Here is a 13,294-nt window from a genome sequence, read left to right as displayed (position 1 = left end):
TTCCAATATTTTAAAAGTTGCAGTAACGACTCAAAAATAATGACTTCTTTCTTATTTCAGACAGTCACCAGTAGTACAGTTTGCACTTGCATCAACCAAACAATGGATTTCAGAAGAAGAGCGGTTCAAGTTTTTCTGAGGATTTGGAATTTCGTCTTGAGTAGCATCTCTGCTTGGAGTCTTTGCAGTGTTGTTAGCTCTGATGGCAGTTGGAGCGTGAGAATCGTGGGAGGTTGTTGCAGTTCCAGCAAGGGCATTTGAAGAGATGTTGAAGGTTGAGTTCAGGCTTGTTGAACTGCCACTATTCAGAATTGCATGGCTTAGGTTTTGTGTAGATGAAAAGCTGTGTGGAAGCATGTGTTGTTGGCTATAGTAGGCGGAGAATTCAGGCTGAATGGTGGCGCTGTGGATACCGTAGTCGTGTAGACAAGACTTTATTTCGGTGGCGATTTTGAGGAAACTTTCAGGAGAGCTGTTCAATTCCACATGTAACGAAGCAATCAGTAGTTTTTCGGTCAAGTTCCAGATGTGGAAGTCGTGAACGCCTAAAACAGATGGGATCTGGAGGATGTCTTGGATAACGTCAGAAGTTTCGACAGTTAAAGGTGTACCCTGTAATAAGATTCTTGATGAACGCTTACAAAGGGGAAGAGCAGAGGAGAAGATGATGCAGGTGATGACTAGCGAAATAAAAGGATCGGTGTAGTACTTCCAGCTGTAGTCTGTTTTCCAGATGAAAAGGGCAGTGAGCATGACCCCGACATTTCCCAAGGCGTCTCCCAAGACGTGAAGGAAAACACCTTGCATATTCAGAGACTTTTGGTGAGCAGCCTTTTTACGGGATCCTGAGGCGTTGAGCTTGGTGGAGGAGGACGCATTTTCGTCCAACTGGCCAACGACGTAGGAAGGTAAGACTTGACGCAAGTCTTGATCTTCTGCAGCTGGGTCCGAGCTCAGTAGTGGAGAACGTTCGCCGCTGAGGCTCTTGTGGTGCTTGTGGGAATGAGAATGGGTTGTTTCGTCGTCTTCGATGTGAGAGTGGCCAAAGGTGTTGTCATGGGAGTGGCCGTGCTGGTGGTCGGCCTGGGCCTCCTCGTCGTCAGCGGCAAAGCCGCCGTGGGAGTGGGAGTGGCCGCCTTCGAGTTCGTCCATGCCACCATGGGAGTGGCCGTGTTCGTGGAACAAGAAGAGGCCGACGATGTTGGACAACAAGCCGCAGGTGCCGACAGTCAAGATCAACTGGGCGTTGGTGATGACCGGAGGACTGAGCATTCTTTGGAGTGCCTCGATGAGGATGGTGAAGCACAAGGCAATGAGGAAGACCGCATTGATGAGGGCGCCCAAGATTTCTGCACGCAGCCAGCCGTAGGTGTATTCGGCGTCTGCAGAACGGTTCTTGGCGACGTTGACGGCCCATAGGGCGACAATCAACGAAATGATGTCGTTCAACATGTGGAACGAGTCCGCAATAAGAGCCAACGAGTTGACCGTGTACCCGATGATGATTTCCAAGAGGAAAAACACAGTGTCGATCACCAAGAGAGTGGTGATCTTAATCTCCTTTTTAGATAACGCCATTGCAGGGGTGGTAGGAGGCGGGGAAGACGCTGTTATCAGGGTCCTGGTGCTTAAGCAAAGGATAGTGTGGCTGTACCAGAGAAAAGCAGCACTAGCAGCAAAGAACAAAGAGACTAGCGGTAGTGGAGATGTACAGATAGAGCGATGCTATGTGTCTATACCTATCTGTGGGTGTGTGTGTGTCTAGTATATATGTACCTAGACTGTGGATGTCCTTGCCCGATTCTTTTTTTCAGCCTCGAGAGAAGATGCACTGTGACGCTTGCAGAGTCCTGGCTTCTAAATCACTTGCTGCTGTGGATGTCGCTGTCGCAGTCGTCGCCGTCGCAGTCCTGTGTGACACAGTAAACACCAGCAAGACAACCAGTACGGTGCTTTTTAGCAGCCTTTTCTCTAGGGCGGGACTCAAATAATCTACATCGACATAATGTGTTGTTTGTTTTTCTCCCGCTCCGCTGGGAGTCGTCCCTATTGTGTCGCCGACGGAAACGGCACACGCCGCAGCGAAAGCGGCATGGATACTATGGTTATGCAGGCGACTGACAGGGTTTGGACTGGGTGGTAAAGCGGGCTCCAGGACGTGGTTGGCCGCTGTTGCCGTGTGTCAAAGGCTGCCCTGCTCCGTGACCGGGCCGGTGGCCGTCCTGGTGATGGCGATATCGCCAGTTGGCAGCGTCTGCAGTGGTAGGGGAGGAGGAAGAAAATGAGGCGCGATTACGTAAACACTGGAAAAGGCTTGTTCCTCCTGTAGGAGGGCAAATTGAGAGATGGAGTTGAAGAACAAGAGCAAGAGCAAGAGAAAGAGAAAGAGTATGTAGGGGTGTATTAGTTGTGCAGAGATTAACGAGGAGACGTTAGAGACTGGAGATATGAGATGTGGCGTGTGGTGTAGCAGAGTTGCTTATAGGGTGGCTGACAATGGTGCTGGAACCGGTGCTGGAACCGGTGCTAGAAATGTTGCTGGAAAATGAACGCTTTTATCAGAAAGTATATACAAAGAAACGCAGAGAAACGCAGATATAAAGCAGAAACAGGGGCTAGAAATACAATAGTAATTTTGGGGGTATCGTTGTTTTGTGATGGGCTTTTTTCCCATTGTTGCATCACGGAGCTGGGACGCTTCCGGAGGCTCAGACGTCAAAGACCTCGACGCTGACACCAGAGTTGCCTGTGGCAGTGACGACACACCAAGCGGCACCGTCGGAGTTGGACTGCTGCTGGTTGCTCATTTTGTTCAAGCCGTACTTGCTTGGGTTGATTTCGCATGTGTCACCGTTACACTTGCTTGGGTCGTCACACTTCAATCTAATACCATAGCTTGGCTTTGTGTTGGAGAAAGGACTGGAGCCCTCAAAGTAGACAGGGTTCCAGCCGATCTTGGCGAAGGTGTTTCCGCTGTCGTCCATGTTGAAGCCGGCAACGTATGGGGCCCAGTTACCTTGTGCTTTGTCGGTGGACCCCCATACACACCCGTCCTGGGCAGAGACACCCGGTGGGTTGACATAGAAGTGGGAGGCGGTGCTGGCCCAGTAGTCTGTGCCTGGAACAGCCAAGTCGTTGTCGCTGCCGCCGGCCACCTCGGTTGGAATCAACATGGCCTCGTTACCTGGGAGCACCGTCTGGCAGAAGGCAACCTTGTCGCCAGCCTTGTTGACAGCCTTGGCGGTACCCTTGCCCTTGACACAGTAGTCGCTGTTGGAGATAGGCTTGCTCAACTGACCGTTGGAGTCACAGTGCAAGCCACCGTCTTGCGAACCTGGGTAGGAGTAGGAGGTGACATCAGGGTTCCACTGTCCCATCAAGTAGCCGGGTTGGCAGGCGTATTGACAGTATGAGTTGGCCTTGCATGGGCCGTCCTGTGCCCAACCCTCGGAGTTGGCAACCTTGGTGTTGAACACTGCAACCATGCCGTCAGAGTTAGGGAAGGAGCAGGTGTTGCCGCCATCACGTTTTTCGTGAAGACTGGTTGGTGCTGAGACGGATTCAGACACCAAAGTGGATAAGATAATTAAGCTGAGAGATTTGATAGAGAGCATTTTGGTTATTGTTTTAAGGAATGAATATGCTTGCGAACTCTTTAAGTAAAGGAATGACTTGATTAAGATAGTTCGGTTAAGGTGAAAAAAAAAGTAAGGAATGTACTTGTTAGAGTTGGACTGACTTGTTTGTTTGATTTGAAGTGGTAAATATAGATCAATAAGAACAGCTACATGTCTGGGAGGGAACAGATCGAAACTAGTGGAGATTGTGTTGCCTTTTTATACTTGGTCAACTCTTGGAGAAAAAGAAAGAGAAAATGAAAAAGAAAAGCAAGAAGGCATAATGGGGACTCACCTGCTGCAACTCTAACTGCAAATGCAGGTGCAAAGGCAGGTGCAAAGGCCAAAAGGCGGAGGGCACCGAGAGGCAAATGCACGAAATTAGAAATGAAAGTGGTAGACTTGCCCTTTCCAGTGTGGATAGTGAATGCGTGTCCTTGCATGGATACGGTTTTCTGTCTCCCTGATGCAGGAAACGTCTATCGCCATGGGGATGCGCAGGAGTCTTTCCGGCCCCTTTCTTTTTCTCCCGCAAGTAGCTGTATCGCTGCCCCGGGATTATAGCCATCGTGCAGATCCAATGCCCGGGCTGGCACTGTACCGGCAACCTATAGGCGAATCTAGACCTATATACGTATGCTTCTAGACCTGTTGCTTTAGGGCTGTCCGTATCTTGGCCCGTCGGCTGCGCCGTCCCGAGGCAGGCTTTATCCTGTTTAGGAAACCATATGGTGCATAACGTTTTTCCTTCGGAAACGAATCCCCCTGGCGCTCTGGCGTCGGTGCACCGGTCGGCGACTGATCTCTGATCTGAAGCATAGTCTAGCTCTACATTAGAGTTGCTACTATCAAAAGGGATTTTCGCAGCACAGTCGCTTGTCGAGTAGTTTTACTAGCGAGACCAGAAGCGGGTGACGGATCTCGTCTTCGTTGATCTGTCCCGACGGATCGGTCATGGCCTGTCTCTTAACCAGCTGTCGCCTTGGCAGGACCAACGTAGACATAAAAGAGGCGTAGAGGCGGAGACGAGGGCGAGGAGCGTCAGAGGAGTGACCGTTGGCATGTACAGAGGCGAGGTTCATCACGCGGCGTGCAGCACGGACGTCAGAGTTTTCTGGCCCTTGTCTGCTGGAGACAGAGGGTGTCTAGACCGTAGCAGGAAGGCAACTGGGAATCTAGACCGACAGGTGGAAAAGAGAGAGTGGAAAAAAAACGAGGCTGCGCGGGGCCTGTCTTGCGAGTCTGGAAAATCTTTTTTTCTCCACCTTTATTGCTTTTTCTACACAGGACGTGCACCAGTGTCGGTTTATCCGAGCAGGACTTGTGGTGCTCTTTGGTGGCCATGGTGCTGGAGTAATCATCCGTGCATCTGCTATTGTGATTACCGGGAGTCAGCCATGGCGATAGATGCGAAGATTCTAAAGTACGGCGACGAGTCGGCTCGCCAGGTGGTGAAGAAGTACCACATCACCAGTTCTAGAGCGCCGTCCTGTGGCAGGAGGGCAAACTTGGTCATGATCCACGGTGGCGCATGGCGGGACCCGAACAATACGTGTGCGGACTTCGACCAGTTTGCAGAGTACTTTGACGAGTTCTGCAACAATGCGGGCGGCGAGGTTGTGGTGTACAGCGTCGACTACGAGCTGTCGAGCGAACAAAGAGGGCGGTTCCCGGACGTCATTGTCGAGGTGCTTAGGGCGCTGGACACGGTGCGCAGAGACGCTGGTGATGCGGCCGACTTCTGCGTGTGCGGGCACTCTGTCGGGTGCACGTTCATCACCCAGCTCTTCGAGCATGCCCGGATCCTGGAGGCGGCAGACGCCCCGCCGGCGCTGCGGGCGGCTGCTGCCGAGCTGCAGCTGCCCAGGATCACGCGGGCGGTGTTCCTCGACGGGATCTACGACATCGCGGCGCTGCTCCAGGAGTACCCGAGCTACGCGTTCTTTGTGCGGGACGAGTTTGGCACCGAGCAGCGGGCGGTGGAGCTGTGCAACTCCGTGGGTCGGCCCGGGTGTCCGCCTGTGTACGCCACGCTCGAGCGGGTGCTCGTGGTCCACAGCCGGGGCGACGAACTGCTCTCGCTGAGACAGCCCGACACGTTTGTGCGCTGGCTAGACGCCGCCGGCGTGGCCAGCGGCCGCGTCGAGAAGGTGTACGCGGACTTCGGTCTGCACAACCACGTCTACGTCAACAAGACCGTTGCCGAGCTCGTCTACAAGACTGTGTAACTACAAGACGGGCCGCTGGAGCCAGTCCCCGCAGGATGCATCACGTGACCCCTTCTCCAGCCCTCGCCTTTTTCTTTTTCCTTTTTCCCGCCCCCCTCCGTATCTGAAAAATTTCCTTCGCCATGCTCCCCGGCTGTCCCAAAGAGGAAGTCTGTGTGGGGTAGCGCGCCTCCGGCCCGCACATCTGCTCCGAGAAGTGCCAACGGCTCGGAGTTCGCGGCCGCCGCGCCGCCAAGCAGCGGGCCCGATCGTCGCCGCTTAGGTAAGCGCGCCGTGTCAGCCTACGTCCCCCCCCCTGTTCCGAGCAGTGTCGCGGGAATGTGAGGCGTCCCGGAGCAGAGAACCACAGGGCCAGGTGGCGACAGAAGAACAGGCGACAGTCTAGAGAGCAGACGGGGCCACAGACAGCATAGAGGGCGCAGCAGCAGCCCCTCAGGCAACACTGGACAGCACGTAGCCACCTCCGGGGGGAAAGCGCCCCGCAGTAGCCGGCGGAGCGCAGAAAGACCCCCTGCTGTCTGGGTCTGTGTGCCGGAACGGCGCACGCACGGTGCAGCGGCCGGAGGACGTCTCGAGAAACGCTCTGCCCCAACACCGAGGCATGCGACACGTCGCATGCTGTGTGGACGCCGGCCGATGGCGACAGCCACCGTCTGGCACCGTCTGGAGGAGGCCTGCGCCACCGTGGTCGCCGCCCCTGCGCCGCCAGCGTCGCCCCGCTGCGCAGCTGCCGAACCGATCGACCGCAACAGCCTTTTTCCGTCTCCGCCGTCGTGCCGCAGAGGCCTCGCAGGGCCTGCACCTCCACGTAGGCCCCGTCTGCTGCGCTCACCACCTCTGGGCCGGCGGCGGCGGCGGCGGCGCTGCGTCTGCGTCTGCGTCTGCGTCTGCGCCCACTACACCCTCTCTGTGATAAACATTCTCGGTCGGTGTTCCATGTCATAATTTTTTTTCCCTCCTCCCTGCCGGTTCTGGGAAGCACCCCCCGATTCTGCCACCCTCCTCTCTGCCTCTCTCCGCTGCCTCCCCTGTCTGGCTGGCCTCTCTGCCGCTGGCGTCTGCCCTCCCCTTTCCTCCCCTGCTCCTGCCCCTGCCTCTGCTGCTGCTTCTGAATTGCCCTTGCGTAGACGTACCCCCGGCAGCTCAGCTCCACCCGCCTCCATGCCCCCTGCTCTATACATCCACCCACGTACACACCCGCAAAAGCACAAGTCTGAGAACTTTCGCCGCAACCTCTCTGATCCGCCAAAAAAGGTCTCTTGTCTTTTTTTGCTTTCTACTCCTTCTGCTGCTGTTGAACCCAAGGCCTCTTGATTTCAGCACAACACCCCGATCTGCCTCCAAGGTTAGAATGTACGTGACCCACAATTAGCCCGCCGTCCCCGCAGGCGCCGGGCCGCCTGTCCTGTCCTCCGCATCTCAGAATACTAACCGCATTACTACTGGTCAATTCCGGAGAGAAAAGACCCCCTGGCAAACGCAAGCTCATGTCCAGGCCTCACACCTGGCCAGCAGTCGCAGAACCGCCTTTCCATCTGATCTACATCCTCTTCCCTCCGATTTACAGGCTTCCAACCCCTCCTCCTCCCTTTTTCTCCCACTCCAGCCACGGCACCTGCTCTGGCTCCACCTGCTCTCCACAGCCGGCCTGTATGTGTCCCAAGACCCTCCATTCCGTCCCCACCAGCTCCCTTCTGGTCCGTCCACACATGCCAGGTGATCCACATTCCGGCTCGGACGGGCCGATCGGCGCAAAATCCCGGATTCTGGCTCTTGGACACACTCTATTCACGTTTGATTTTTTTTTTCCACTCACCCTCACGCACCCAACAGTGACCATCATCGGCTCCTTCGAAAAATCAGAGGCCTCTGATTTATTGTTAGCCGGAGACGTCTGGAGCTGGAATGTGTGTGCTTTGATGGGCTTTTGTGGCTGTTTCTGGCTGGAATCCTGTTATTTCATCAAGTGCATTGTCAATATAGGAAGATCACATTGGTTTCTGGCTTGCTGGCTGCTTTTTTTTGTGCTTGCCTTTGTCAAATCGTGGGATCATCTTTTTTCCCCTCTTTTGTCCACCTCACACTCGTCCTACTCTAGATTTAGAAAAAAGGAATTTCTGAAGAGATACCCAAGCAACCCATACGTCCTAGAATAGTTTTCATTGGGGATCACTTTCACGCTAGATTCGATCCAAGTCATTTTTGCCCCACGTGATCTGCATTCTGTACATTATCCTCATTTTCCACTTTTCCACCGGTGATCTTGTGATCTGTGGCTTCCATCGACTCTCTCAATAAGCATATACGTCCCACTGCTCAGTTTGTGGGTTTCTCCTTCATTTCTTGTTCATTCACCATTCGTACATTGTTCTGCTCCTCGTCATATCAATCGTTCTGTTTTATACACTAGTATTATAGTCGCCACTTGTATCTTTATTTTGTTATTGCCGAAATTTACTTGCTCATAAATCATTTTCTTGATCATCCATTTAAAATTCCAATCGTGTTATCATTACTAATCCCATCCTCAGATCAACTTTACTATCATCGTTTTCTTGCCTGTACCATATATTATTCACATAGTCTCATAATAGAAAAGTAAAAGGATCCAAATACAAAAAAACATCCCTAAAAAAACGTACAGAAACTCAATAATGTCAGATCAAACAACCTTATCATCTTTCGATGATTCGATTTCCCAAATCAATATAAACGCTACCACCACAACGACTCCTCCAATGGGTGAATTTTCAAAACAACCCAACCAGAGTCAAATGTCAGACACCATCCTGAACACTAACTCTGCCTCGATTTTGTCCAATGCAGCCAATATCAATGACCAACTCTCTGGTCGTGACTTCAACTCATTGCCAGGGGTCTTGAGTTCTTTGAACTTGGATGACAATCCAGTTTTTTCACCGAAAGTTAAAAACGCAGGTAATCACCCTTCAACCCCCCCAAGTGATTGGAAAGTTGCCAATGCATGGTCCAATGCAAATACTTCCAACTTCGGTGGCTTTTCAACCATCCCCGAGTTTTCGTCGTTATCTGCCGGTAATCTGAACACAGCCGTCAATAACAATAGTCACCAACACTCTTCTTCCGGTTCCACCGCTTCTTATACACGCGATGATACTACTAAGGAAGGGGTCATGCATATCAACAATCAAAGTTCTCCTTTCAACCCTTCTCAAATCGGTGCTGCTTCTAAAAATACTGGAACTGCTGCCACTTCTGCAACAACCAATACTACTAATGCTGAAATCCATAACAACAACAACAACGACAACAACGGTACTAGTAGTACCAACGCTGCCAATATTAACAACAATACCAACAATCATCCCATAACTTCCCGGAACAGCTCTTTCATTATGCCCGACAACCAGCTGGATTCCTACTTATTTGAGCACTCGATTACAAACACACCGTCTTCGTCTTCGATCTTATCACCAAATAAACACAGAAACCAAACTTTCTCAACCCCTATTCTGGGCGAAACTTCGAGAAGATTGAACTATAATTTGAGTTCTCCTAATAATCAACCGTCCCAGTTGAATGATTTCAATGATAACAATGATACTTCTATTGGTGATCTTTCACAGACTCAGGTATCATCTGCTTTGCATCCTGCTTTGACAAATGATATCTTATCCGGAACTGTTGCAGGCGAATCCCTGGGTATGGGTATAACCCCCACCATGTCTGGCCCTGAACAAGGTCAAATCAACCCATCATTCTTTGGCAACTATATTCCAAATCAATTTGGTTTCTTACAATCTTCTGGTCCATCGGCAAAGGTCCCCTCAATGAATGGTTTACAAAATAATATGATGAACCCAGGCTCTCCAGCTCTGAATTTACTACCTAATCAAATCAACATCAATACCAATCCTCAAATTCGTCCCGTTTTCTTAAACTCTCCTTCGATGAATGGGAATGGCCAGCAAAACTTTTTGGCTCAGAATTATCCCTATGTTGACAAGCTGAACTCTAGACCTTTCCAAGATATGAACAAAAATGTCATGAACAAAGACCTCACCAACAATAACCCAAATCCAAAAGATCCTGGTTTTGGTGTAAACAATAACGGTACTCTCAAGACAAACAATATCAGCAATAACTCAGCTAATCACCGTAACAACTTGGGTTTGAATTCGACTGCCAATATTCACAGAAAGCACACATCAAATAATAAGCGTGGAGAAGATGCTTCAAGATTTGTTAATGCCACATTGAGTGACTTCGCTAACGAAATATTCTACCTCTGTAAAGATCAACATGGTTGTAGGTTTTTGCAGAGACAATTGGAACTCAATGGCGATGTTGCAGCAACTAAAATATTCAATGAAATCCAATTGAATGTGATTGAATTGATGATTGATCCATTCGGTAATTATTTGATCCAAAAGCTGCTAGAAAGAGTCGATGAAACTCAAAGAACCACTTTGGTTAGAAATGCTTCCACTCAGTTTGTCAGAATTGCCTTAGATCCTCATGGTACTAGAGCTTTACAAAAATTAGTTGAATGTATTTCAACGGAAGCTGAATTTCAAATCATTATCAACTCATTGTCCTCTTATGTTGTGTTGTTGAGTAGGGACTTGAATGGTAATCATGTGATTCAAAAATGTTTGCAAAAACTACCGCCAAGCTATTGTAACTTTATTTTTGATGCTGCATGTGAAAACTGTGTTAAGATTGCCAAACATAGACATGGTTGTTGTGTTCTACAAAGATGTTTTGATCATGGTACACCAGTTCAGTGTGAACAATTGGCACTGAAAGTGGGAGAAAATGCTGTTGAATTGAGTATTGACCCATATGGTAATTATGTTGTCCAATATGTTTTAAGCATGGAAGAGAATAGACTAAGAATTCAAAATGATCCACAATCTATCAACAAGATTCCTGATACTTCGAAATCAATTGATTTCATAATTGCAGCATTGGCTTCCAATTTGACCAAATTATCTACGCATAAATTTGGCTCAAATGTTATTGAAAAATCATTGAGAATTCCTACTTTAGCTCCGTTGTTGATCCAAGAACTTCTACAAAATCCTGAGAGTCTGAAACTCTTACTACACGATGCTTATGGTAACTACGTTTTGCAGACATCATTGGATGTTGCCGATGATTCAAGTTTCAAAGAATTGAGTGAGTTATTGAAGCCATACTTGAATGACGTTCGTAATACTCCTCATGGTAGAAGAATTTTATCGAAACTAATCAGCAGAGGTGGTAATGCTGCAGTCTTTAATTCTGGTTTGTTGAATGGTGAGCCATTTGACAATTTCGATGCATCTCAATCAAACAACAACAGTATGAATCTATCCAACAACAATAACAACAGCAATAACAACAACAACAACCATGGTCGTCGTCTGAGTCATATGCATAATCATGGTCATGGTCACGGCCACAACCATAGTAGTCAGCATAACAACAATTCCAACAATAATCATGTTTTTAACTCTGGATACAACATGAATAATAGAGTTATGGCTATGGATCCACCAATCATTGCTGAAAATAATGATACTAATCATAGTCATAACAGTAACAGCAACAGGCCTATCAATCAAATTAGCAGATTTGGCTATTAAGCAAGAGTAGAATAGAGCAGGATAAAATAAACTATAATTTTTATACTGCAAGTGTATCTTAATTTTCATGTTGATTTAGTTTTGTTTTTGTTTTTGTTTTTTTATTTGAATTTATGTTTCTTTTATCTTATTCTTCTTCCCCCATTTTATGATAATATCGATCTACCACCATATACATATTTATATTCTATATTTATATCAGTACTAATTATATATGAATCATCTTTATAAAGTTAGGCAAAAAAGCTTTGTTGGTTCTGTGCTCCCAAAACTAAGGATGAACATTCAGGTTAAATGGCTAGCGATAATGAAACCTTCACAAAATTCAAGATGCCATGGGCTCGAAAATGAAGCATCGAAGCCAGAGAATGATGTCATACTACGGTAACTATCATGCTTACGTAATTTTAGAAGAGGCTTATGGCAAAGCTAGACTGCTGCTGCTACCTCCTTCAATTATCTGTAGAATAGAGTCAAGGGCTTTCATCTTCCGATAATTTCGAACGGTGAAGTTTTGTAGTTGTATCTCCTGTGCTTCTTGCCCTTCAGATAGTTAAAGAACAAAAAACAGCTTTCGAAAAAGGCCATACATAGTTTTCATATGCGTTTGTTTAAAGAACTAGTTTCACTGGCTTTTCTGGCTGAACTTACATCCGCTCTTCGCTTGAATCCTGAGAGTCACATTGAAATCCAAACCTTTACGAGAAGTGTGACTTCATATACGGCAATTTTTAACACTACAGAATTCCGTCTATGTTTGGGTAATATAAGCTCACACGATACCAAGATTTTTGGTGTCTCTGCGAGCGATGTTCCGGCTATTCAGGTTGCCAAGCCTCTAGGATTATCTGAGGAAGAGAACCGATGTGTCTTCTCATGTTTAAAGCAGCAGGAAATAGATTATTTGGGTTTTTTCAGCGGAGAGGTTGATCTTCTTAGAATTGAAGAAGATTTTCACGAACTTAATGATGAGTTGATCACTTGGCGGGGATCTTTTAGTTAAATGCTCTTATCACGTGGAGAAACTTAAGACAAAACATACTAGCCTTTCCTGAGCGGGAATTGCTCGTCTTTTCGAGGGGAAAGACGCATTGTTGGGAGACAAGTATGAGAATAAATTATGAACAACTATCAATCTAATGCCTTGTCTTTATGGGGATCTTTCTTTAGCTTGAAATGCCTTATTTTCTGTCTAGATAACTGTTGAGATAAGATGCCGAAGTCAATATCAATAAATTAGAGAAAGAGGCTTATTAAAGACAAGGCATTAGAAAAGAGCCTTGTAATGACAAGGCATCAAGTAATCTAAAACTGGAAAGATTAGCCGACGTCATGAGTGTATAAATAGGAGAGGTTTTGTCTCCTATCTGTGTTTAGAATCATTAGTTATTAAGAGTTGTATAAGTTGTTTTTAACTAAGTAACAAACATAAGAAAACGTGTACATATACAATGGATATTCATAATAGAATAGCTAGATTACAACAATAACTTATTGCAACATACTCGGCATTGCTTTGAATTAAAGCCTCATTAGTTTGGCACTTTATATAAACGGTAAATCATGACCGCCTCAATCGAGTCAATTGTTATTAACGCTCGCCCAGAATAAAATGGCATGTTTAATGTTTATACGACGGATAAACAAGAGGACAGCGCTTAATTTACAACAAATTCCGATATAGTGTAACGGCTATCACGGTCCGCTTTCACCGGGCAGACCCGGGTTCGACTCCCGGTATCGGAACATCTTTAAGCCTGGTTAGCTCAATCGGTAGAGCGTTTGACTCTTAATTTGATAGCAATCAAAAGGCTGCGGGTTCGAGCCCCGCATCGGGCTT

At 47.8% G+C, this 13,294-nt stretch overlaps 6 protein-coding genes and 2 non-coding genes across 8 annotated transcripts; 5 read left to right on the top strand and 3 right to left on the bottom strand.

Annotated features, from left to right (window-relative positions):
* Positions 1 to 51: 51 nt before the first annotated feature.
* Positions 52 to 1,578, bottom strand: PICMEDRAFT_34482 (hypothetical protein; the record flags this gene model as incomplete). The annotated part of the gene is made up of 3 exons (XM_019162890.1): positions 52 to 167; positions 303 to 1,025; positions 1,158 to 1,578. 3 exons carry the CDS (start codon positions 1,576 to 1,578, stop codon positions 52 to 54), a joined length of 1,260 nt encoding a protein of 419 aa, XP_019017053.1.
* A 1,130-nt stretch (positions 1,579 to 2,708) lies between these two features.
* PICMEDRAFT_34357 (hypothetical protein) lies at positions 2,709 to 3,614 on the bottom strand (the record flags this gene model as incomplete). Its single annotated transcript, XM_019162879.1, has 1 exon — positions 2,709 to 3,614. One exon carries the CDS (start codon positions 3,612 to 3,614, stop codon positions 2,709 to 2,711), a length of 906 nt encoding a protein of 301 aa, XP_019017052.1.
* Positions 3,615 to 5,014: 1,400 nt separating this feature from the next.
* PICMEDRAFT_73422 (hypothetical protein) lies at positions 5,015 to 5,845 on the top strand (the record flags this gene model as incomplete). Its single annotated transcript, XM_019164475.1, has 1 exon — positions 5,015 to 5,845. The coding sequence occupies one exon, from the start codon at positions 5,015 to 5,017 to the stop codon at positions 5,843 to 5,845; it is 831 nt and encodes a 276-aa protein (XP_019017051.1).
* Positions 5,846 to 6,027: 182 nt separating this feature from the next.
* On the bottom strand, positions 6,028 to 6,514 carry PICMEDRAFT_17189 (hypothetical protein). The gene has a single exon (XM_019161500.1). It carries the CDS (start codon positions 6,460 to 6,462, stop codon positions 6,127 to 6,129), a length of 336 nt encoding a protein of 111 aa, XP_019017050.1. The 5' UTR covers positions 6,463 to 6,514; the 3' UTR covers positions 6,028 to 6,126.
* Positions 6,515 to 7,179: 665 nt separating this feature from the next.
* On the top strand, positions 7,180 to 8,250 carry PICMEDRAFT_147381 (hypothetical protein). The gene has a single exon (XM_019160504.1). It carries the CDS (start codon positions 7,333 to 7,335, stop codon positions 7,999 to 8,001), a length of 669 nt encoding a protein of 222 aa, XP_019017049.1. The 5' UTR covers positions 7,180 to 7,332; the 3' UTR covers positions 8,002 to 8,250.
* A 249-nt stretch (positions 8,251 to 8,499) lies between these two features.
* PICMEDRAFT_73421 (hypothetical protein) lies at positions 8,500 to 12,457 on the top strand (the record flags this gene model as incomplete). Its single annotated transcript, XM_019164474.1, has 2 exons — positions 8,500 to 11,407; positions 12,078 to 12,457. 2 exons carry the CDS (start codon positions 8,500 to 8,502, stop codon positions 12,455 to 12,457), a joined length of 3,288 nt encoding a protein of 1,095 aa, XP_019017048.1.
* Positions 12,458 to 13,128: 671 nt separating this feature from the next.
* Positions 13,129 to 13,200, top strand: PICMEDRAFT_t94. The gene has a single exon. It is a non-coding gene; the product is annotated as a tRNA-Glu (tRNA).
* Positions 13,201 to 13,209: 9 nt separating this feature from the next.
* PICMEDRAFT_t95 lies at positions 13,210 to 13,293 on the top strand. Its single transcript has one exon. It is a non-coding gene; the product is annotated as a tRNA-Lys (tRNA).
* Position 13,294: the final 1 nt, after the last annotated feature.

This window comes from Pichia membranifaciens (assembly GCF_001661235.1).
Source record: "Pichia membranifaciens NRRL Y-2026 unplaced genomic scaffold PICMEscaffold_4, whole genome shotgun sequence".
In the NCBI taxonomy this organism is placed as follows: Eukaryota; Fungi; Ascomycota; class Pichiomycetes; order Pichiales; family Pichiaceae; genus Pichia; species Pichia membranifaciens.
The sequence above is the reverse complement of the archived record's forward strand: the minus strand, read 5'-3'. Positions and strand labels throughout refer to the sequence as shown.